At 38.8% G+C, this 25,451-nt stretch overlaps 1 protein-coding gene across 2 annotated transcripts in view; it reads right to left on the minus strand.

Annotated features, from left to right (window-relative positions):
* colec12 (collectin sub-family member 12) overlaps window positions 1–25,451 on the minus strand; it is a 38,339-nt gene extending 12,888 nt beyond the window's left edge. For both annotated transcript variants that reach the window (XM_079569730.1, XM_079569729.1), the window contains exons 1-2: window positions 25,302–25,451; window positions 23,621–23,671 (exon numbers count right to left, since the gene is read on the minus strand). In XM_079569730.1, coding sequence (XP_079425856.1) covers window positions 23,621–23,671; window positions 25,302–25,308 — 58 coding nt within the window. In that variant the 5' untranslated portion in view covers window positions 25,309–25,451. The remainder of the gene's footprint in view (window positions 1–23,620; window positions 23,672–25,301) is intronic.

The following is a 25,451-nucleotide window of genomic DNA, read 5'->3' on the forward strand; positions in this document are numbered from 1 at the left end:
TGAAAATTGGTTTGGGAGGATTAAAATTGTCCACAGAAAAGAAAACATTTTTGAGTAATTTTGACTTTTTTTGTTTGGCAGCATAGTGGTTGGGTTTCTCTCCCCAGGGCTTAAGGTTCCAGGTTTGATTCCAAGACTAGAGGAGGTCTCAAGGTGGGTTTTTTCCCCAGCCTACATGCACAGTAGGCTAATCCTCCGACTAGAGCTAATCCTGATCAAGATCCCGGTTTAAGAGATGGCTCCCCCCTACTGCAATATGATCAAGGTTATGGCACACTTTATTGTCCCCATAGGGAAATTTGTCCTCTGCATGTGAACCATCCGTCACCCAGGCAGACATGACCAGAGAAACATGCAAACTCCGCACAGTAAAGTCAGGTGACATTCATGCTGTGAGGAAAGAGCTCTAACCACTCCGCCACCGTGCTGCTGTGGTCACTCACTGCACCTGCTGGTTGCTGCTATCGCTCAAATACAGAGGCCTAAGTTCTTTAACCCCTTACCCCCCACTGTAACCAAGAACATTTTCTCCAGTTTGGCTTTACCCAAATCATAAAGCTTCTTGACCTGGGAGTTTACAGCCTATAGGCCAGAGTAACGCCTCATTTTTGAAAGCTAAGACCAACAAAACTCATGCATTATCTAAACACTTCTGTCAGGCTTTCGTTGCTGCTTTTTTTTATAGCATTTTGGCCATGTAATGTAACTGTAATAAAGCCACAAAAGTGTGATGAAAACATGACAAAAACGTGACATAAGTGCGACAAAAACGTGACTAAAATGTGTCAAAACCGAGCTGAAAACATGACGGAAATGTGAAGAAAACGCAAAGAAAACATGATTGAAATGAGATGTAAACAAGACGAAAACGTGACGCAAACATGATGAAAATGTGACAAAAACTTGAAATAAAAAACAAGGAAAGAGCTTAGGTCTTAGTTTTCAAATGAGGTGTTGGCCTATGGGCTGTACACTCTCAGGTCAAGAAGCTTTTAGATTTGGGTAAAGCTGAACTGGAGAAAATGTGCTTGGTTAAGGCCGGGGTTAAGAGTTAAATCATTCCTTTCACACCCACATAACGCATAATAAACCTACACAATGCATATGAATGTGTCAAAAGCTTGACAGCCAATACCAGGAACCTAATAAAATAACACAAAGCTATCTAAAGTGTAGAAGAAAAGATATTGTTGATTTTTCATAATTATCTCAAACAAATCAAACAAATATAGTAATTACTGAGACACATCCACTTAAGCTCTAGAATAGGAGTTTTGGTCATGTGACAGCGGTGACCTGAGGGAGCGGGTTCCCTCGGGTCAGCGTGTCCCCCACTGGCCCCTACAGCGCCCCCTGTATTTACAACCAGCAAACAGGGATTTTAACAAGTCAACACTGCGTGGACAGGAAGTCACCACTGAGACAAATTACTCCGGCATTGAGGCTCTTGGATCGCTGAGCTGGCCCCGCATACCTCAGTGTTCTGCCGCTAACAGGTTTATGGCACTCTAAATTGGGACTGGAGGTCACGGCAACATCTGGGCGCAGTTACAGTGGAGCCGAATCAAAGCGCGAGGGCAAACATTTGATATGTCTCCCCATTCCTGCCGACATCAGAGGTACGACCAACAAAGAGCACATACAGTAGGCTTTACCCTCAAGTCAGCAAAACATCTGAGGTGCAACCAACTTCCTGATTATCATAAAAACAACAGTCCCAAGTTTATAGAAAATCACATGAAAAATCGCAGGCAGTGGGCAGCATGACTGAGCAAGAAGATCTGCCCTCATTAGATGCATAAACGTATTTGCTCAAAGTGCCCGAAGCTGACCAAGCCAAAAAACACAGTCTTTGAAGATGAAGGCTATTATTGACAAAAGGGTGCATGGCATTGTGGGACACGCTCTGCAGCTGAGACCTTACATCAGCACCAGGCAGCGCACTGGATTTGAGCTGTAAAAACTAGAAGAATGTAGACAGAAGCGGATCAGAGTCATTATCTTTGACTATATAACGCATTGTAATCTGTAATAGATTGTGAAACTTAATTAGGGGACACTGAAACAGGGATTTTAAAGGGGATTTTTATTTTATTTGCTTAGCTGGATGAAACTTGCTCAAAGGGAAATAGCTACATTTGAAGACACAAACTGGGGCCTCAGTCAATAAAACATGGCGGGATCAAAGTTGTTTCCAGCTCTTGTCATCAGTTTTATGTGCTACAATTCCAAATAGTTTCATGTATGCGAGTAGGGCTGGGCAATATGGCAAAAAAATAAAAAAATAAAAAAAAACAATTTCATATTAAGCGATCTCGATTTTCAATTTGATTACATTTTTTCATTGTAAAAACAAATGCATTTTGGCTGATTCAAGAACATGAAACAAGACAAACCTTTTATATAAACCTCAAATCAATTACGCAAATAATAAATATTTGTTTCCCAGTATAATTTATTATACAATAATCTTCCATTGTTCTCATTCAAACTCCAAAATGATGTGCTTTTACTGTCCAAGAATTAGTTGTAAAAATGATGATTATTAAAGGAGTAACTCATGCCCCTAGAGGCCATAAGCGCCACTGCAGGTGTCGTAGTATGTTGCGTTTTTTTTTTCAGTCATTAATTGTCCGTGAGAGTAAATGCTACGCTGACAGAAAAGACAAAGGGAGAGAGGGATATCCAATTACACAATGGAGATCATTTTTTTCACTCAAACTTGGCTGTAAATACTGTTTAAGTGGCGCTTGCCCGCAGTTAGGTTTGCACGTTAGCCTGCTAGCTTCTTCTTCGTGATTCTATTAGTGTGTATTGCGCCTCCAACCCGTAGGCAGGAAAGCTGCAATTGTGGTTTTCTGGCCAGAGACACCAGAGGGAGATGAAAGACCCCCTAATCATCCCATTAACACTTGTATTACCCCCAGAAGGACTACGAAAAGGATTTATTGAGGTAAACAAGTTACTCCTACTGCTTTATGTCCCAAGACAATTATTGAAATTGACAATCATTGAGATTTCGATTAATTACCCAGCTCTATATGTGACTGGACCAATCATAGTAAAAAGAACTATTTATATTTTACTTTAACTCATATTTTATAGAGATAATATATGAGGGTCACAGATTTTCTATTCACAATTTTAAACCTGATTATTATATGACTTCATTCTGTAGTAAGAAGTCATAATCAGAAATCGTTTTATACCAGCCCCAAGCCTGGGTAGATTCAAATTGACATGATCAGCTTTTTACAACTTTAACATGTACATCAATGGATACTAGAGCAAGGATTTACAGACATGACCCAAAGGAAAATTGTCTCTGGCCCGAAGCGCTTTACAGCAAGGAACCAGTCACCCATTCACACTCTCATTCACATAACAATGTTCGCAGACACTGGAGGCAAGGAGGGTGAAGTGTCTTGCCCAAGGACACAACAACAGTGTGCACCTGCAGGAGCCGTGATTCGAACCCCCGACCTCCTGATCATGAGACGAAGCCTTGTAGCACGTGGGCCCTTTCGTGAGAGAAAACAAGTGCTTTCTAACTATCCAATGTTTGAATTTCTGAATTAAAATAAATAAAGTTAATCGAGGTTTGTAATTCATAGTAAATCATGCTGTGAATATTTTGCAACATATCAAATTGCACCCTGTATACCTATTATTGCTCAACTTTTATGAACACAATGAAATAAAAACTTGATTGGAGTGCACTGTAGGATAACATAGAAAGAAATATGTAGCTTTTAAAAGTGACTTTAATGAGGCTCTCTTTACACATGGATGTAAAAGCGCGCAGTAAAGTTTATTGTACTGAGAACATGAAACCTGCTGCTCCTCTGTTTATGCTGTACCCTGGTAAGTAGGATGAGGTCATTTTATGTACAAATGTAAACCAGCGCCATGCAAACTAAAGCCGTGGGAGTATATGAGGCATCTATGTAAAAGGAATCGCTTTAGGGGTTAAGTGAAGAGGTTAACTCAGCCAGAGGCAACAAAAAACACCAGCTTCCAATTAAGGTCAAGTAAAACCTTTGAGAATAAAATACTAAGTCTTACATTATTATTATTATAAGAACTATTGCAAACCTTTACTCACAAATGGGATGGTCGATATGGAAAAGGATATTTTTGATTTTTATCACGATTTATGTGCAGTTAGTGTATAACATTTTTTAGAGGCAACTAAAGCTATCTGCTTCTTCTGTAAATTCACACTTCACTGTGATGAAATCCCTTTGTCACTCACTCGAACTCACAAGAGCAGACAGAAAACTGTCCTTTTTTGGGCATTAAGCTGCATTAAACATAAAAAATAAATAAAACATTGAATCACGAAATGACGATAGCACCATAAAAGTAGATCGTCACAAGAATCAGATCATGAGTTTAAATGTATCGTCGTATCGCTCGATCCTACTCACAAAGTAAAGTAACTTTTTGCTACTTCAAAACAACAAAAATGTGCAATATGCACATGTAGAATCACACAAATGAAAACAGTAAAATGTTTCTAAATTTAGCTCTAAAAGTCATCATTAAAATAGTTAGAACTGTAACAATTCTAATTCTAGATTTACTACAAGAAGAAACAGAGCGTATGTTTGGATGATTTTCATTAAACAATGTCTGAAGGCCAAACTGCGGCCGTGTGCACCACTGGGTTTTGTGCATGTACCGTCTGTGCAGTAGTTTTGGTGTGGTCCTGAATGCTGGGTGGCCCACCTGAAACACTTACAACAGAATCAGCAGCAGTCATCGCCCAGTGGTCTAAATACCACACACTCCCTGCCATTACCGAGCAGATATGACCACAGAATGGACCCGGCTCACTGACCATGTCCGCTTGTGGAGAATCTACCCACCGCAGAGAGAGGCCATCGTATGCTCACTTTACATGCAAAATACTTTCACCATGATTTGCAGAAAATAACGTTTTCTGCATCATTCATTTGAGCGCCAAACCTACTCTATGATGAGGAAGAAAGTATGGGCAAAAAGGTGTTTACATTGTTGAAGCACAGCTTAGACTAGTGAATACATCTTCTGTTCTGTCACTTGAGATAACGTACAATAGCTGGACATCTGTAACACTTAAAACACGATTCAGTGGAAAACCTCTTCATTGCACAACGTCCCCAAAAATGTACTGCAGTATAAACAACTCCAAAACAGTGAGAGGCGTCCTGGTGCGGGGCCAAAGCAATCACAGCCAAATCTACCACCGCAGCTCTGCACGTCTTCGGCAGCGCAAAGAATAATAGACATTTTTCATTTCGGCAATTTTTCAGAAGGAGGAAACTCGAAAGTTGATCTTGGCCCAAGTCTGAGGCGAGAGTCTGAGGTTTTTTTTTAATTCAATGTAACGCTGGTGCAGAAACGCCATATGTAAAATGTCTTCACTGATCCTGTCTGAGCCGCTGACATGAAATACTCCCAGTTCTTTTGAGTGTTGCTCTTGAGACAAAGCCAAAACCTGCTGTGACTCACAAACAAGACTATAATGGGACAGAGGACACTTTCATGTCTGTGCAAATACGATTCTGAAGTAAAAGGTCGGATATTAAGCAAGATTTATGTTTTCAGTTAACCTCTTAACTGAACCGAGCACATTTTCTCCAGTTCGGCTTTAGCATAATAGAAAAGCAACATATAAAGCAGGGGTGTCCCGTGGGCCAACTGCGGCTCACTTTTAAGTGGCCCACTGAAAATTCAAAGAAATTTTTTTTTAGGATTTTTTTGGCCTTAAAAGGACTATACAGAGTTTAAAAATTTAAAAATTATATATTTTTCTCCCCCTACATGTTCCAACAATGTCCTGTTCACCACAGCTGTCTCTAAAATGCTGCACTGTCACTCAAAACTGTGTTACTTCGGGTCTGAAGTGCCGTCATGCACAAGCTTAATATAGAAGGTGCAGTTACATGTATGACCTGAGGTGGCAGAAGTGAGTATAAAATGGCTAACTTGCATCTAGCCCCTTTAATTGAATAAAAAGCATAGTTTAATACAATAGAGGTGATAGTAAGTTATATATCTGACTTCTAGTGAGTGCGGCCCAGTTGTTGTATGTGGCCCTCAGTGAAAAAAGTTTGGACACCCCTGATATAAAGCAACAAAAACGTGATGAAAAAATACACTTTTGTAGGTCTTTGCTTCCAAATGAGGCATTACTATCTTGCCCTCCAGTTGAGAAGTTTTCAGATTTGGGTAAAGCTGAACTGGGGAAAATGAGTAAGGGGGTAAGAGGTTAAGTGCTTTATATGTCATTGCACAGTTGTACATGTAAAGATGTTTCATTCACACGTTTCAGTAATCCTGCATATTCTGTCCATTTCCCTCTTTCGCACTGAAAACGCCAGTCCAAACTCTGGCGTACGTCACAGTGAGATTTTCACTTCTTCTTCTTTCGCTTCTCTGTGTTTGAGGGTCCAGACACCTTCACCAAACTTGACGTGAATGTACATGGGAGTCGTGCATGTAAACACGCCAGGCCAGATGGTAGTCATGAGATAATCTGTTGTCCCGCACCCGCACTCGCACTCACAAACACACTCCTGTACATGCTGGCCTATTGTACATGTTTTTAGTGGTAGGTGAAATCAGAGTATCAAAGCAGACACGGGGAGAAACTGTACAAAGTAAGGCCCCACCCTGGGAACATCCTGATCCTGTCCGTGACTGACTTGATCTTTTTGTAAGTTTCTTTTTTGGGCCGAGAAAGTGGAAAGACTCTGGAGGCCTTTAGTAGAACTGCATTATTCCTTTAAATCATGAAACACAAGGACACTTTGAGGACACACATTATTATGGTGTACAATGAAAAAACATGATGTGACCATTAGGGATGTACCAATTAGCTTTTTTGAGCTCCCGATCCAATCCGATATTTTGACACTTCATCTGGCCAATACCGATCCGATACCAATCCTATACCGATCCGATCCAATACCGATCCGATTTTTGTATAATTACATTTTACATAACAAATGTACATTTTATATATATTAGCCTATGGATATGACAGTAATTTGACTTTTTTTTTGTTTTAGAAACATGCAAAAGATTTTGGCATTAGCTTTGAATTTTAAATTAGAAAGTTTTTCAGAAGCAGGTGTTAGCAGCACGTTAATGATAGTAGACACATTCATTTATATCCTCCTCTGTGGTGTGGATGTTGTTCTGTTATGATGGATTGTACAGTTTCTGTGATTTTATTTTGGCAGCCATCTGAATTCTGTTTTGAAATGTGTCTTGTAAGCCCATGAGGGACGGGCTCTCACTTATGTGCAAGACACCATAAGAATAAATCAAATCAAATCGATCAAATCAGTAGCTTTGCGATAGTATGAAGGCCGTGAATCTGTGAAATCTCAAAATGATGATTAGTAATTGCATACATAAACACACTGAAATATGAAGTGCTGAACTAACTCAAAATCACAAAAAGCTTACCTGCCAGTGGAGGTCTAAACTACAAGATTAGCAGGTGAGCAATAAAGACAGGGATATTTACTTGTTTGCAGAAGACATTATTTTGCCAAAATAACTACAGCCTTTACTTTTCTTTAATTGCAACCATTCAAATTGTGATTTCAATAGGAGTGCAGACACAGTGTCATTTGTCTCACTGCAATCCATCTATTTACCCAGGTTTGGGAGTGGCAGAAAGTTAGTTTGTGAGCCCAAGAGGCCATCCAAAGTGAAAATAAATGTGCCCATGATTTTATATAATGCCGACTTGTTGCATAATGTGTTATTTCAGAGACTGTAACTCCACTACACCTTCATAATGACATGTTTCATTAGCATTTAGCCGCACTGACTGGAAATGTAGCGCTTTCTGTAAACCGCCACAGTCTGCCACAGCTTCTGTCCAGATGGTGTAAATCAAAATCAACAGTCAGCAATCCCGTATAATTTACAACTGCCAGTAATTCAATGAGGTTTGCACGAGAAGACAAGGATTATGCACAAAGCCTTTTACTGCTTTTGGAGGTGCAAAAATGTTACTGGGAATGACAAGGCACGCAAACTTGTCATGATTATTGCAAAAGCCCCCCCCAAAAAAAACCTTTCCTTGCAATTCCACAGCTGTAATATTTAGTTCAAATGTTGTTTGTTTATTTTTACTCAAATTGCAGGAATACTTGTGGCATCATTGGTTCCTTTGATGGTCTGTTAAAAAAAAACTGGAACAAAGCCAGTCAGGAAGAACTGCTGAATACATCCTGGACGGGTTTCACAATTAATCACAATCAAAATCTCCATTTTAATGGTTGCATTCTCATAGAATATCTGGTAACACTTTATTTTAGCACTCACTTATTAACAGCTAATTAAGTGCTAATTAGTGTACTAATTGATGGTTAATTAGCTCTTAGTTAGTGTTTATAAAGCACTTATTAGCCCTTATTTTGCATGACCTTATTCAACATCTAACTAGCTTCTAACTAACACTTTCCCATTTATTAAATCTTAATTACTATTTATTAGAAGGTTATTGGACATTAATGAATGTGTTAATACGCTTCTGGTTATACAGGCCTTATTAGGTGTTAATACTACACAAACAGTTGTTACCTGTTTATTACCTCTCGATAAACAGGGACAAATCCTAAGCAACAAAACAAATCATACGCCGTCTAATTTATAACCAATTAGCTGTTAATTAATTATTTATAGCTAAGAATATGTTCCCCATTCTGAAGTGATGTTTTGATAATAACTAATTAGCTATTAGTTCAACACCAATTAAACCCAAATAGATCTCTATTCTGAAGTAGACTACTCTTCATACCTAATAAATGCAAAAAATTAAAAACAAACACATTTTTACCAATTAATTACATAAAACACAATCAGAACAAACTATTTTCAGAATTTATTTGTATACACAACAGTATTGTAATTTAAAATGAATGCAATTACTTTGCCTATCCACATGAAACAAAAACTGTAAGAAAAGTTCAACGTCTTCTTGGTCAGCACATATGCATAAATGCTGTCTAGTTGTCCAAAAAAGCTGACAATCTTCAAATGTATGCTTGATGTAATGCAACCACTACAGTAACACCACAAGCACAGTCAAAACAATGTGCTTGTGAACGAACTTTTGAACAAACTTTTCAAATAGATCACTTGTTTTAATACTTAACTATCAGTGGCAAAAGCTTGCCTTTTGATTTCAAGCTTTCAATAACTGCCTTTTTCTCTGCTGTGACATTGCTAGCACACCTATTCGCAAATGAGATGAGGGTTTCAGTGGAAGAATCAAATGTTAGGGTCTTGAAGGTGTCAGGATCCACCATGCTGAGCTCTGCGATGGGAGCCGTGAGTTTAATAGTGCCACGGTCCACATTGTTTGCCCTGAAGGCTTCCGTCATTGTCCTGACCCGCTGGAACGTTTTCAGGACTTGCTTGTACCTTTGGACAGCTTCATCAGGCCTTTTGACTTAGAAAAAAAAACAACACAATAATTTACTTGGTAAATTATGCACATAACACTTTAAATATTGTTGTATTAGGAATAACTGCAAAACTACAAACTTGACTTAAAACTTAAACAAATAATTTGAATTTATAAGAAGCCATTTTCCATGACAGTATTACTGAATTTACCCTGATGTGTTCGACAGTTCTGTTTAATAATATTAAATAAATGCAAGACCCAACCCATTACAATCTGTTTCTTAAAATATAACATTTACATTTATCTGTAGGTAGTATCACTCCTGTATTACCAACTAAATACATTTGAAATAAAATTGGCATAGGGTACTCGACATATTATGTTTTCAAAATATCTTAACATTTGTGTAATATATTGTTCAAATAAACATCACAATTCATTCTGTACCTCTCATGTGAGTTCGCCCCAGCACTGCTACATCATCTGAATCATCAGACTGTTTGATTTTTTTCTTCTTCGTGATTGCACCATCGCTGTCAGTCTCGCTTATGTTTGGTGAAGAGGAGACATCGGTGTCTGACAGGTAATTCTTTTCTTTTTTTATTGTAGCTTTGCGTTTAGCTGTAGTCAGGAGAAAGATTAATATCATGCAAATTACCATAAACATTTTATGCATTAGATGCTGCCTGCTTCTTACGTTTTGTCTTGTTTTCTCCCATTAATTGTTGCCGAAGAAAATCCCGCTCTTCCTCGAGATCTTTAATCATTTTCCCTTGCCATTCAATTTTGGCCTCCAGAAAAGAAATTTTGGAAACTGAATAAAAATACAAAACAAAAAACAATAAATATATATATACACTTAACTGAATGTTACTTGTGTTTGTTTCAATATGCATGAATGTTGAACTGCAACATAGAGAACCAATATTGAGACACAGAATGACTTTGGTCACAAATGTAACTACCTCTACCTGTCGAGGTATTATATGCCAAAGTACTGTAACTTTTTTACTACTTGCTGTCATTTGTGGTAACATGTATTATTACAACCACAGGATATACTGCACAAAAGATGTGTGTATATGATATTGGTGTTCATCAAAACAGTACACGGGTTTGCTCATTGTAAGTCTGTTTTAAGTCATGAGCATATGCCATGGCTTTACCAGCCATATCAAATGTCTGGTGCTATCATTGTTACAAGTAGATATCACTGTGTATTACACACATTAGCATAAACTAATTAGTTCAGTTCAACCATTAAATGTATCAACTATAGTATAGGCAAAACCTGATTCCACACTTCCAGTTTGGCTGCTGCAGCTTGGCAAGCTTTCTCGATCTGTAGGATAAATGGTAAAACAATAATGAAAAGTCACAACTAAAATATTTACACACTACAAAAAGAAATTATAATACAAATATTACCTTCTGGCACATGTTGGGTCAAGTTCAGGGGTGACACTGGTGGTTCCATGGGTGCGCTCTGCTGCTTCTTTTTAGCTTTAGGCTGTAAACAGTAAAAATGGTTACAGAGGACTTCGTGTAATTGTAGATTATGCTGATATTTTTCCTTCAAATCAATTGTGTTCAGCAACAACTTTAATTTCATACTAGAAATTTGTCTGAAATTTCCAATGTCCCAGCTTACAAGTTTTGTTTTTGTTTCAAAGTACCACGATTTAATTTAGCAAGCTAAGCTAATTTGCAGTCCAAATTACATGTAGATTTGGGCTTAGTACAACAAAAAGTACCACATATACAGTGTCAAGATAATTAGTACCAAAGATTAACTTACCATTTTTCGACTTTTGTAATTCTTCGCACAACTCTTTGCTTACACTTGCTCAGCTACGTATCGGCCGAATGAAGCTAGCTAGGTTTGTGCGGGTGATAATCGCGCTCAAGAAGGCGGGTACCTATGCGTTAAGCTGATTGGCTGTATGGTAAATCAATAAATATAAAGACACAATTTTAATTGTTTCTTGATAATGGGAAACAAAGGGTATAAAGTTTACTGAAAAAATATATTAACTAAATTGTACTCAAACAGTGTCTTATATTTTCTACTTACTGTAAGATGGGCATCGATTGGCTGATTTACATGTCAATCAGCACCGGCAGCTGGTGCGGGAGAGAGAAAGAGCAGGCCGCATCGAGAGAAAAAAACAAAACAACAGCAGCAGCTAAACGAGCACAGTGGACTCGAGGCAGCGCGTAACTTTTACACAAGATGCCCAATATTAACTTTTTGAGAAAAATAACTTTTAAGAACCGCCCAGAAGAAAATTTGAAATTTACCAGGTGGTTAATGAAGCTTGGGCTACTTGGAAGGTCAATGAAATGTCCATCGTGCTTTCATGCTATGAAGTTTAAACCACCATATGGAAAAAAAGAGGCTGCATGGTGAGTATTGGTCTACAGTATGGTACAGTCAGTTGATATGGGTGAATAGTAAAATGCACATTCTCATGCTAGTCCAGATAAAAAGAAGCTACTGCTTGTGAAAACGAAATGTTAGCATTAGCTTTAGTGCTAACATGCTGTCGACCAAATGCTATCACTGGTAATGTGTCATGGCACAAAGTAAAAAAAAAAAAAATACCAGTACACCAGGCGATCTTTTGTGTTATAAAAGACACCTTTAGAGGTAGAAAAAGGATACGATTATGTTTGGTTGCAGTGCACAATGGGGAATGTGGGGCACAGTGGTTTAGCCTGATGGAATAGTTTATCATTTTGGTAAAAGAAAAGTGTATTGTATTTTTCTTTTTTTGTATTTTTCTAAGTAGTAAGTACTTAACTGGTTTTCATTTTTTAGGTTGTGCAGAGACATTTGTCACAGAGGCAAGTCCATCTCCAGGTCCATCAGATGTGGCTCCATATTTCACGGATCACATGTCCAACTTTCAACTTGGATGCATTTCATTTACAGGTAAATTTTGAGAATACAGACATAAAACCGCGAAATAAATTGAAACCATTTACCATAGACAATTAAATAAATACATAAGACACAGGGGACCACACAACTTATGCAGTGCTAAAAGCCAGAGAATAAAAGTGAGTCTTAAGACGAGATGTAAACACTCCGCGGTGGGGGCTCTTCGGATGTGGAGGGGCACACCTTAGGGCCGACAACGTCTGGTTTACGGTTCATTTTCGAAACCACGAGCTGGAGCTGGCCCTCAGACCTCAAAGCGCGTGGGGGGCGGTACATTTGGATGAGGTCTGTGATATAGTGAGGGGCCAGTCCATTCAAAGCTTTGAAACATTTTTAAAATCAATTCTAAAATTAACAGATAGCCAGTGCGAATACGCAAGGATTGGGGTGATATGTTCACGTTTTTTGGTCCCTGTTAAAAGTCGTGCCGCAGCGTTCTGGACTAATGGCAAACGGGAGAGTGCTTTACGGCCAATGCCTGAGTAAAGTGCGTTGCAGTAGTCCAGACGGCTTCAAATGAAAGCACAACTAAAGTGACGCCTCTCCTCCGAAGAGGGAAAAAAAAAGAGCCGTTCACCTCTCGTTCAAAAGAGCCGGATCATTCGCGACAAAGAATGATCAAAGATGATAAAAAAACGATTTTAAAACGCCATTGATCTGTTTATCAATTTTAAATCCCTGTCTATGGTGACGTCAAGGCTGGTGTAATCCAGGTGCCTAATATTGGCCAGCTGAAAGGACTTCCAGCCAAAACAACGTCCCAAATTGTTATCAAGGGCAACATTTGTCAAAAAGCAACCTTTGTCACGGTTCAGTCTGGGACATAGACTGAGACCTGATGTAGAGATTATTCTGGTTATTCTATCATTCAGCTCAACCCTAGTTAAGACCAACTGTTTGCTATCTAAAGACTCCCAATAAACTCCAAACAATGTTAAAGGCGGGGGGACGAGGAAACATAATTGGCCATTTAATGTCCCTTGTATCATGAAGTGATCAAATTATTATTATTATTGTTAATTGAGTTCAGATGATGGAGCATTGGTGTGCCTAGCCCAACACGAGGCATGTAAAAAGTTAAATATATTTATGTATGTTTTTTTTTTAATTATTATTATTTAAACACTTACATATATTTTACAGATTTGCACAAGGCCTTCGCCTTCGACAAGTGGACATGCTGCAGGAAGGGATTACTGGCAGCTCTGCAACTCTGACCAAACTTGCACATGTACTGCGCAAAGTTTGTAAATCTGCCATGCAAAGGATGAGAAGAAGAGGAAAACAGATTGTAGGAAGGAGAAGAGAAATTGTGCTCATTGATGAAAGCAAATTTGGGCATAAAAGAAAGGTTTGTAAACCCAATTACAGGCTATTGAAATAAGCAAATCAAAAAATCATCAAGTCAATCAAGTTTCACTGCTTGTATACATTTCAGTGACCCCTAGAAATGCATTTGTAATAAAGCTCTCAATTGTACTAGAGGTTGTATCTCAGACAAATGGGATGGTGGGATGCAATACTGCATAATATACCTGAGTATTGATGAGTGACCTGTTGAACAGATATTTTTTACATTTTATTTGATTAAATCTTGTCAATCACTTCCTTATTTTTCTTCTGTGGATTGCAGTACAACAGAGGTCGGGCAAGTTGCCGAAATTCCTGGGTATTTGGAATACTTGGAATCAAAGAAGAAAGAAGAAGACCAATTCTGAAGATTGTGTCCCGCCGCTCAACTGACCATCTTCTACCTCAAATAAAGAGACACGTTCGTCGTGGAAGCTCTATAATTTCTGATGGATGGAGGGCTTACCACACTCTCCGTGATGAAGGATTCACTCACACCACTGTCAACCATAAAGAGAACTTTGTTGATCCACGAACAGGCGCACATACACAGAATTTGGAAAGACTTTGGGGGGTCTGCAAATCCACAATCTGGAGACTTAGAGGTAATCGCACTGAAACTATGCTGAAAGACCATTTAGATGTGATTGAGTGGACATATTGGCGTGGGAACCTTCACAAAAGTGGTCCACTTGGGATGCTTATGCATGATATTAGAAAGGCATTTCCAGTCTAACTAGATCAATATGAAAACTATTTGGCATGTTTTGTAAATGAGCCCATTTTACATTCTTAAACATTGTTTCTCATTTTCAAGAAACAATTGTATTTGTGTTTGTCTGTCGGTTACTATAATCCTTACTGATTTACTGTAGTGGTTGCATTACATCAAGCATACATTTGAAGATTGTCAGCTTTTTTGGACAACTAGACAGCATTTATGCATATGTGCTGACCAAGAAGACGTTGAACTTTTCTTACAGTTTTTGTTTCATGTGGATAGGCAAAGTAATTGCATTCATTTTAAATTACAATACTGTTGTGTATACAAATAAATTCTGAAAATAGTTTGTTCTGATTGTGTTTTATGTAATTAATTGGTAAAAATGTGTTTGTTTTTAATTTTTTGCATTTATTAGGTATGAAGAGTAGTCTACTTCAGAATAGAGATCTATTTGGGTTTAATTGGTGTTGAACTAATAGCTAATTAGTTATTATCAAAACATCACTTCAGAATGGGGAACATATTCTTAGCTATAAATAATTAATTAACAGCTAATTGGTTATAAATTAGACGGCGTATGATTTGTTTTGTTGCTTAGGATTTGTCCCTGTTTATCGAGAGGTAATAAACAGGTAACAACTGTTTGTGTAGTATTAACACCTAATAAGGCCTGTATAACCAGAAGCGTATTAACACATTCATTAATGTCCAATAACCTTCTAATAAATAGTAATTAAGATTTAATAAATGGGAAAGTGTTAGTTAGAAGCTAGTTAGATGTTGAATAAGGTCATGCAAAATAAGGACTAATAAGTGCTTTATAAACACTAACTAAGAGCTAATTAACCATCAATTAGTACACTAATTAGCACTTAATTAGCTGTTAATAAGTGAGTGCTAAAATAAAGTGTTACCGAATATCTTATTTGTTTTGTTGTTGTTTTATCTTAAGTTGCATAACCATGAAAAAAAGAATAAATAAAATGACAAAAAAAAGAAAAGAAACATTTTTATACAGGCTGTTCAGGTTCTGTCCTTTATGAAGCTTCTCCCGCATGAACAAAACCCAGACCTGTTCCTCTGGCAGTGAATCTAAATGATATGAGGCTCTTTCAAACTGTCACTGGAAGATTTAACGATTTTAGTCGCTTCTTTCATTGTTTATTTATTATCTATCTTTAGTCATAGTTTTAGTCTCATAAAGTAGTTTTAGTGCAAAAATTACATTGACTAAAATTATGACAAAATATTTTAGCCGAAGAAAAAAACACTGATTTCAATCTTTCAGAAGTGTTTGGTTTTAACTTCTTTTCACCCGCCTGAACTGTGTGCATTTTCCCCAGTTCAGCTTTACCCAAATGTAAAAGCTTCTCAACTGGAGACTTACAGCCTATAGGCCAGACATGTCAAGCTGGCGGCCCGCGGGCCAAATCCGGCCCACGAGATGACTTAATCCGGCCCCTCACTTGTAGACATTCCGGAGAATGTCAAAAGAAAAAAGTAAGTCTCTCACCTGTTCCTGTGCCGAGTTATGGATTTTTAAAGAAATAACCAGAATGCTCATTCCAGCCACTAGGGGGCAGCTTAAGTTAAAAAAAAGGAAAGATTTCCACACGTGTCCAGCAGAGGGCACTGACAGAATAAGAGATCAGGATATAAACAATATAGCCACATGGTAATAGAGCAATATAAGTGTAAGCCATTATCATCATTGATTGCAATCTTCTCTTGCTTTTATTTTAAAATCACAGTTCATTATTCTTAATTTATAAGAAACCTGTTTTCTCAATTTAGTATTTTCATGTTTACATTACATTACCCGCCGAGGAAGCTGGATTTCAGCCCACCACCCAAATGAGTTTAACACCCCTGAGGCCTCATCTAAACAGATCTTTTTCCTTGCGTTGCTGCCTTGTTGTCGTCACTTTTTTGCCACTTTATTGTAACGTTTTTGTCACTTTTTTGTTGCACTTTCATCCTCGTTATCTTCTCATTTTAGGTAAAGCCAAACTGAAGAAAAAGTGCTTGGTTCCGAGAGATTAAGGGATTAAGGAGGAGGAGGTTTCTACAGGGACAACTGGCTTGTGGAGGCCATTGTTTTTCATTTCTGACGCCACTTTTTGATCCTTCGATATCAGCTCTTTCTATCATTGTGAAGCAGAATTCACCCACTGAATAGGTCAGTTTTACCCTACTGTTGATGCGTTGTGGCAATAGTAAAAGTGTGCGTGGATCGGGAAGTCTGGAATCTCCGCTCAGACTGCTGCCTCCATGACTCAGCTCGGGATAAAGCGGAAGAAAATAGATGGATCTAATTGCAACCATAATATTGGCAGGAAAAGTACAATTAATCCCTCCAATACACAAAGTCTGAACTGCAACCTGATACCTTTGTCTTTGTTGTTGTGTGTTTTACCGAATGAGTTTTAATGTGACGTGTTGAAAGACAAAAATCCGCTCTATTGAACACTTCTATTCTACTCTATTGAGGTTTTCTTTGTATGAATAACTTTTATAATCTTCAAGACATTCAAAGTCAATGCTTGTATATTCATTCCATTACTGATCAACTCTCAATAACCATGTTTTGTCAGTAAGTATGAGGCGTCGCTCTAATACTGCAGGCCAATTTAGTGCCTCAAAATATTGCTTCGATACGGACAGGTGCAGAATGTTATGTGCAACATCTGTCCCAAGTGCAACGTCACTAGAAAAACCTTTACAGATGGCCAAGTATTCCCACCAAATAACAAACAATATCTTAAGTATATTCCATGCCTGACACTGCTCTTCCCTCTGAGCCTTGTGTGCATGTTTCACTTCACTTTGACAGAGTTAAGCGAAGGGTTAACCTGTATTTCTCTCAAAGGTCCGACCTGCAGCTGACCTGAGGCTGTTCCCCCTCGATGCCTCCAGTCAAAATCCTCATGGCAATGCTTTGTGCCTCTATCCAGACGCCCTGCTATTGGACAAACTGGGACTGACCCACCGCTCTCGAAACCACTCACACAACGCCTACCCGCATACCCCTTTAGGCCTAACAAAGAAACCAACAAAACAATTTATGAACGCTAAAGTCTGTAATCCAGTACTTTCCCCCCCTTTTATTAAAAACATGGATGCGGTATCTTTTCATTACGAGGGCACACTAACTGGAAGCATGCGCCGGGCCCTTGGGGGGCGGTGTAAGTAAGTACTCGGCATTCTTCTCCCCTAATAAAGGCGCCTTAAATGAAAACCACTTGCTGTTTTGCTCCCAAAATAAGTCGGGTAAGGAATGTGTTTCCTCAGCTGAAAATTAAACGGTTGACAAATGGTTCCCAGGCGGTTCGATAAGATGAAAGAGAAAGATTCGATGAATGAAAAAGGTAAAGTTTGTGTACTATAAAGAGGATCTCAAACTTTCCACACCAAGTACAACCTCATAACTTACAGTATCTGACTTTCAAAAAGTACCACCAGGTCTAGATCAAGTTCAAGGACTAGACTGTGACTAAAAAGGGTCTAAATTGGACTTAATAATGTCTAAACTATGTCTAAAGCAGAAAAACTTAAATGCATTACTAAAGCATAAATTGAAATATTTATAAGAATGAATCCCCCAAGTATGACCTGAAGTAGTCCAAGTACTAGAACGGTTTGAGAACTGCTGTACAGGAGAAACAATAGCACAAAGTACAGTATACATTGATGTTTTGCAAAGGCAGGTGGAAAACTTTTGTAGTGAGTAAGTAGTGCAGTAATAAGTAGTAGTAAGACTGCTGTAGATATAAGACTTTCACACGTCTGTATAACAAAATTGCCATACCAATATGAGAGTACCATGGTCCCACGAACTGAAACTGTTTATTGGGGCTTGCTTATTTTTTTAAGTCCTGGGCAGGAGTTATTTCACTTTTTAATCAGTTTTACCTGAAACTAGTTCCAGCTCAATTGTTTATTGCTACTATGGAAACAGCTGTGGAGTGATACAGAACGTGATTTAGCTGTTATTTAGCTGTTGCCGGACTCGGTGTACATTATCACTTTTAAGCGGACACCCTCCAGCCAATCAGAATCGAGTATTCACCCAGACCATGGTATAGAGTATGTTAAAGGCACACTCCGTAACATTTTGAACTGTACTGTTGCCATCAGTACAAAACATGCCCCTAATGACCAGCTCAACACAGAAAATGCTATGACTGCAGTGGGTAATCAAAGAATGAATATGCATGAGAACCTATTTAAATCTCAAATTCGGCCTAAGAGAATGAACTAATCAAAATAATCCTACTTAATGTATTCAGCTGCATTTTTTGCACATCCAATTAAAATGTGCAGATTCCTCAAAGCTCCTTGATTTTTTCAGTTACACAGAATTTTGCTCCATTTTCTCGTGGACAATTTGGGCAAATGACTATTTTGTATTTAAACATATTACTTATCCTATTTACTTACTGTATTGCAATACGTATCGGGTCGGCCCCTTCGTATTGTAAAAAACGATAATGTAATAAATGCAATAAACGTATCAGATGGTGACAAAAGTTATAATCGACTCAGCCCTAATTAACAGGCATTTTATATCAATATTTACAGCAATGAAGGGCCAGCACTTGCCAACAATAGCAAATCATAGGAAAATATACTGGGAAATTCAAATAGTGTCACAAAAACATGTTCCATCTGTGATTAAACTAATTATAAAGTGCTTAAATTTGAATAAACAAACAACTATTGTGATTGTGATTTGCTAAAACTCTCATCTAATGCCCTTAAATGGACCAAAGACGTTCATACAGTTGTTAAGAAGGAGCAAATACGTGGATTGCTTATGTTGTAAATTGCATGTCCATTGTTCCTGGTTAGCCCAAATAGTCCCTCCCACCCACGCAATTTCTGTCACTACAGCACCATTATATAAACAACATATATTTGCACTGGATAAACTTTCCGTCTACGCGCAGGAAGTGGCTCAGCGTTTTGTACGGTTCGGAGGGACGCGCACAGGGATAATCGAGCCCTTATGGAAAACAGATGTCAAAAACGGTAAAAGACCCCATTTCTCTGCACGAAGAAAGCCAGGCAACATGCACTGGAACAGAAACGCAGGTCAAAACTGTAGAGGAATGAAGGATGGAGCTGCAAAAGATAAGATGAAAAGAGGGTTGTGATAATGGCCCGTGTGGAGACAGGAAGATTAGGAGAACCTGATATGTTGAGAAGTATGGCATGACATTGATCATTATGGCAAATAGTAAAAGCAAGATACAGTAGAAAGTTCAGAGTAAGTTCATGCTTTAAATCCAGACAGCCAGTTAGTACTATTAAAGGGGTCCCAACTCCTGCATAAAGTAGATCTGGTATCTCAACATTGATTTTTATGCTAATAATTTGGACTTTATTTGTATAGTGCCGTTCACAGGCATCGTGCTCGTGCTTCACAGCTAGAAGTATCCGGGTTCGATTCCCACCGAGACGGGGTCTTTCTGTGTAGAGTTTGCATGTTCTCCAAGTGTCTGCGCAGGTTTCCTCCGGGTACTCTGGTTTCCACTACCACTAAAAACATGTGCAATAGGTGAATCCTCCACATCATGGAGAAGGGTCCCCGGGCGCAGCACTGCCACTGCCCACTGCTCCCTACGGGTCGTCCAGTGGCATCGAGGGATGGGTTAAATGCAAATAAAGCAACAAACAAGCAATTATCACCAGCACTCCCTCTCACATACACACATACACCCTAATGTACATGTTTTTAGTGGTAGAAGAAACCGGAGTACCCGGAGGAAACCTATGCAGACACGGTGAGAACATGCGCACAGGAAGGCCCCGTCGAGGTGGGAATCGAACTCGGGACCTTCTTGCTGTGAGGCACGAGGGCTAACCGCTACACCACCGAATAATGTCTATGAAAGGAAATGAGGACTGTATTGGTCTGCATTTTGAACTATTCTGGAGCACCCTCTGCAGGCTGCAATGGGAATGACGTTATAAAACACTGAATACAAGCTTTCATTTAGATAATGGCATGCTAACAACAATGCTAACAACCTCTTTAAATGAGCACACATTCCATACATTCGATACACAATATAATGTGAGTGTGCTGGAGCAGATGGGTGTAGAGTTAATGAATAGCTAAATCTATAGCAATGTGGATATCGACAAAAGATGCCCATCCTGATGGACTTCATCTGGCGTACGATGAGACCTTATTTCTGGGCCTTGTGGTATAATTAGAAACATGTGCGTGTGCATTAAAACTATTCCATTGTTAAACTCCCCTGACTGAGCGAGGCGTATAACTGCATAATGTTGTTAATGGTTTTATGGTCAATGGAGACGTCAAGGACAAGTATCTGCTACAGGCCCACAGCTGCGAGCCCGGGTTCACTATAGAAGCACCATATGGATATAACTTACACTGTACTTTTGCGTGAAGACTGCACATGTCAGAAGAATTGCACAGTTCTGCTTCACAAATCTTAAACTTAAAGTAAACGGAAAGAGTGCTCTTCTTGTAAAAAAAAAAAAGAAAAAAAATGAAATGCATTGACAATCGCTGTTTAAGAAAAAAAAAAGCAACCTCTTGTATAAGCTGACAAAGTGATTTACAGTACGTTCCCAAACTTCACTCATAGATTGCATTTTTTTCTTGGACACTGCTGCTCCATCACACCCCATAAACCAAAAGAGGGACTGCTGCTGTGAACAGAGAAACTTGATCTTTGGGTTCAGGCTGGAGAAAGTTATCAGGACCACCAATACATCACACATGTAGAGGTTAAGACTTAAGCTTTTGTGGACAGGGTACAAGTGAAACGTGTTTTTGAAGTTGCTGAGTTATAGGGACGGCTGCCAGTACATATTTTACATACCATACTATACAGCACTAGTAAATAATCCACAGCTGATCATGTGTCCTGCCTATGAGATGATCAGCTAATGTCTTTCCCAAAGCGATATGGCAGTTTTGTATATACGATTAGCTATAGTGTCTTTTTTCATATATTACAGCTATTATTGAGCTCTTTTTGTGCCTCCTGCAAAATACTGTAACTGAAATGTGTTGAAACCACTTCTACACTCAACTTTCCAAGGAGAAGAAGATGTTTTTGTCTTGTTTTGCCAGTCTGCTTCAGTGGAAATGACTGCGGTGTTCTGAGGTGGACGAGAAATGTGTCAGTTAAACACTTTTCAAGGCACTGAACAGCGGGAGAGTTACAACCGTTTCGGGCGATAATAGCTCTGTTTTTGTCAGCTGGTGTAGAAATCTAGATGTGTTTTTGATAAAGTAGTGGTTCCAGTGGTACTTTTCCAGTTCGGCTACTATTTAGTCGCATTTTATCTGTTTAAATGGTCTGTTTAGTCCAGGTTTAATCCCGGCTTAGTGTCAGGTTTGTCCAGAGCAATTGTAACATTTTTCCGGGATGTCTGAACATTTCTGCAGCCAGACACAGCGGAAAACTGCGGATGGATGCGCCGTTTACATAAGGAACAGAAAGCTTATTTGTCCTAATTTTCTTGTGGCGGGAAAAGCATTTTTTTTTTCTAGTCTTGGCAAGTTTTGTTCCAGCAGGATTTGTGTACAATGGATCTCTTTACAGCCACCCATAGCAATGTCGTACTGTGAGCAAAAGGTTCAATAATTCTCACTTGTGATTATTATGAACTTGCCATTTGTGTATTTTTGTGCCTCATGCCCCCAATCTTCTGTGCAGGGGTTGAATATCTGTGGTCAAGAACACACAGGATGTAGTGGTTTCCCAATGCAGATCATTTACTGTTTTCCCAAGGACATGACATTTTAAACAACAGCCAAAAATAATGTGGGTTCTGCAAAACGAGGTGTGGCCTGAGATTAACCTCAAATTCAGAGCGGCCAAAGACAATAATAAGTTTGAAACACTATAAAAGTACTCTTTTTAATGGGCCTGTTAGTTAGCTGGCAAGACAATAGCTCTGGATTCAGAAGTGGATTACAGGAAGGTTGTAAATTCACTTTTTATATAAGCTTTGACACCGTCAGCCAGAGTTAGATTCCGGACTGGAAAATGTGAACATGACTAGGTTTATTATGTTTAGCCCTTTTGCAAGTATCAGTTTATTTTAGGTTGCAGTTGTGCTTTTTATTGGCTATTAATGAGGAATAGACAGTTATCATCATCAGGGAGTCAGTGATGAGGTTTTCAGTTGATCTGGCCAACATAGGTTAATACAAAGCTTAAAGCAGAACTAAGTAACTTATGCCCCTAGACGCCATAAGCGCCACTGCAGGTGTCGTAGCATGTTTTTTACTCATTAATTGTCCGTGAGAGTAAATACTACGCTGACAGAAAAGACAAAGGGAGAGAGGGATATTGTACATCCAATTATACAATGAAGATAATCTTTTTCAATCAAACCTGGCTGTAAATACTGTTTAAGTGGTGCTAGAATGCAGTTAGCTTTGCCCGTTAGCCTTTTAGCTCCTTCTTCGGGATTCTATTAGTGTGTATTGGGACTCCGGGTCGGAGCACGGAAAGTTGCAATTGTGGTTTTCTGGCCAGAGACACCAGGGAGAGATGAAAGACGCCCCAATAATCCCATTAACACTTGTATTACCCCCAGAGGGACTACGAAAAGGATTTATTAAGGTAAACAAGTTACTTAGTTCTTCTTTAAGTTCAACTTAATATTTATGATATACCAATAATCACAAAAGTAAATGTCCCGCCTTCACACAAGGGAATTGTATGAGTAAGTGTTCGATGAGGTTGTGTATCACATATTATCCTAGACGAATGGCTTTAACAACTCTCACTTAATCATTACTTTGTCATTATTACTCAGCTGAAACATTCAGCCTGAACAGCGTGTTTGGGGTTGTTGGAGAAAGCACCTGCATGAGGAGAACACGTGAACTCCACACAAAAGGGTCCAGACTTTTGTGAGGCCTCATAGCCTCATGTTTCGGCTATGAGGCAAGAAAAAGTAATAACCACTTAGCCAAACTCCCACCAGAAAAGTTTGTACATTGCGAAGCTGCACCATACGTGGCATAACATTGTGATAGACTTCAGAGCGGAGTTAAGAACATTATCTCTTCATCATGTATCATGAAGCGGCAAGTGAACATATTGTTCTTTAGTTTGATTTAAGAGCATTTGAAAAAGGTCAAATAAAGATGATGAGCATGTCCAAAACTGAATGACTCACTTACCAAATCTTTTATATCCAAAGGACTGCACCTCCTCTTCATCAGCAAAATCGTCTACGGGAAAAGAGTAGGAAAGTTAGTGGCATCAAACCAATCATTGTCTTAATCATCAGGTCTACAGCCAATTCTGTGGAAGTAACAGCATCTGGAGTTTTTATGTGTTATAAATCATTCTGGAGGAGGAAGAATTATTTTTTGTTTGTGTGACCTGGGGTTTATTTAAAAGGTCTGTAGTGGTTTCAGAGCAAATGAAAATGGAGTTTTACTTTACTATGGTTCATTTTAAACAGGCTTTACTGAGGGGAGCCATAATGATTTAGGAGGTGTGACGCCTTTCTAAACAAACGTCAAATTATGAAACCAGGCCTGAGCAAAGGAATGCGCTCTCTGCGAATTGACTGCATTTTCTTTTTTTTTATGTAGATTTGAACATTGGGGACTGAAAACAATGTATTTTTACCTCGTAATTCATTGTACTTTAAAGTCATTAGGGCCTATGTTGCAGGAAAATAATGTAGGCAAAGTCACCCTAATAGCAGTAATACAATAAATAATTGTTTCAGTAGTTTTTCATTAGAAGTGGTAATAAAAATATATATGTTTTGTTATGGTTTCTTTGTCTGTTTGGATTGCTTGTAAAGATAATTAGATAGAAGCAATAGTTCAAATATTCTTCCAACTTTCTTTATAACCACTTTCAAACACTAACTGCTTATTTTCTCTGACCAAAGACGGAATAAATAAGTAAAAGATTGATATTCTGGAAGTAACCTGCATAGCCCTTAAAGAGCTCATTGGAAATGGTATACATTGTTATTAAACATATAGAACCAGTATAACAATGTCAAAGCATGTCCTCTCTGTGATAAACAAAGCAGATTCACGTCTCATATTACACGTAACAACCAGGACATAAGCCAATTACATCAGGGGAAACCTTATGAGAAAAACAGAGGTCATGTGGTTCTGCAGTTAACCACTAGAGGGCAGTGGGAAAGATACGTGTGTATGGCTTGATTGGAGAAGATCTATCAATGGATATTCGGATAAGTCTAATGTGCTCCAAAGAGATATTATTTGAGTCGCCACTTAGACTTACATTAACGTTTAATTGTATGTCACGCACATTCCAAGGTGCCTTAAGATTGTTCTTTGTTTGCTAAGACATTTCCAACATCCCAGTTCTTCACAAGGATAAGATTATGAATACATTTGTCATAGTCTGTCATAAGGACGCTATCAATAAATAAGGCACAACGTGTGATTTTAAAACATAGGCCTGCTGAAAGATAAACTTTATTCCACTACTTGGAAAAAAAGAGAAACAAATCAGGTAGGGGGCCTTTAATTTGAACGCGCGCGCAATATAGTGTGTCTCATCAAAACATGCACAATGCGTATGCGTGGCGCGTATGGTGCAAGTCCAAAGTGGAGGCATAATGCGCAGCAGCAGCGGCGGCGGCAGCGGCGGTAACCAGATGCAAAACAATCCCGAGAAGCGGAGAGCGCGGCCTAATTATTTCCAGATGTCAGACGTGAGTAGGAGCCCACGCATTCCTTACGTCTCAAGTGAAGGAAGAAAGAAAAAGAGTGCGCTTCCAAAAAGTGACAAAGAAAGTGCCATTTTCTATGCAAGTGATACACATGCGCTGGATACGCGTGATATAGGCTATTGAGAGTTTACCTTTCATTGTGGTTGGAAGCAGTGTAGCGTTTAGAAGCTGCAGTCTGTCACATCCACAGCATCGCACTGACCCACAAGTGCCCCTCGGCGTAGATAGACGTCCACTTCTGAAGCGCGCGGATCACCTTGGAGTTCACGTTATCTTGAAAT

The sequence above is a fragment of the Gobius niger genome (genome assembly GCF_951799975.1).
Source record: "Gobius niger genome assembly, chromosome: 13".
Taxonomy (NCBI): domain Eukaryota; kingdom Metazoa; phylum Chordata; class Actinopteri; order Gobiiformes; family Gobiidae; genus Gobius; species Gobius niger.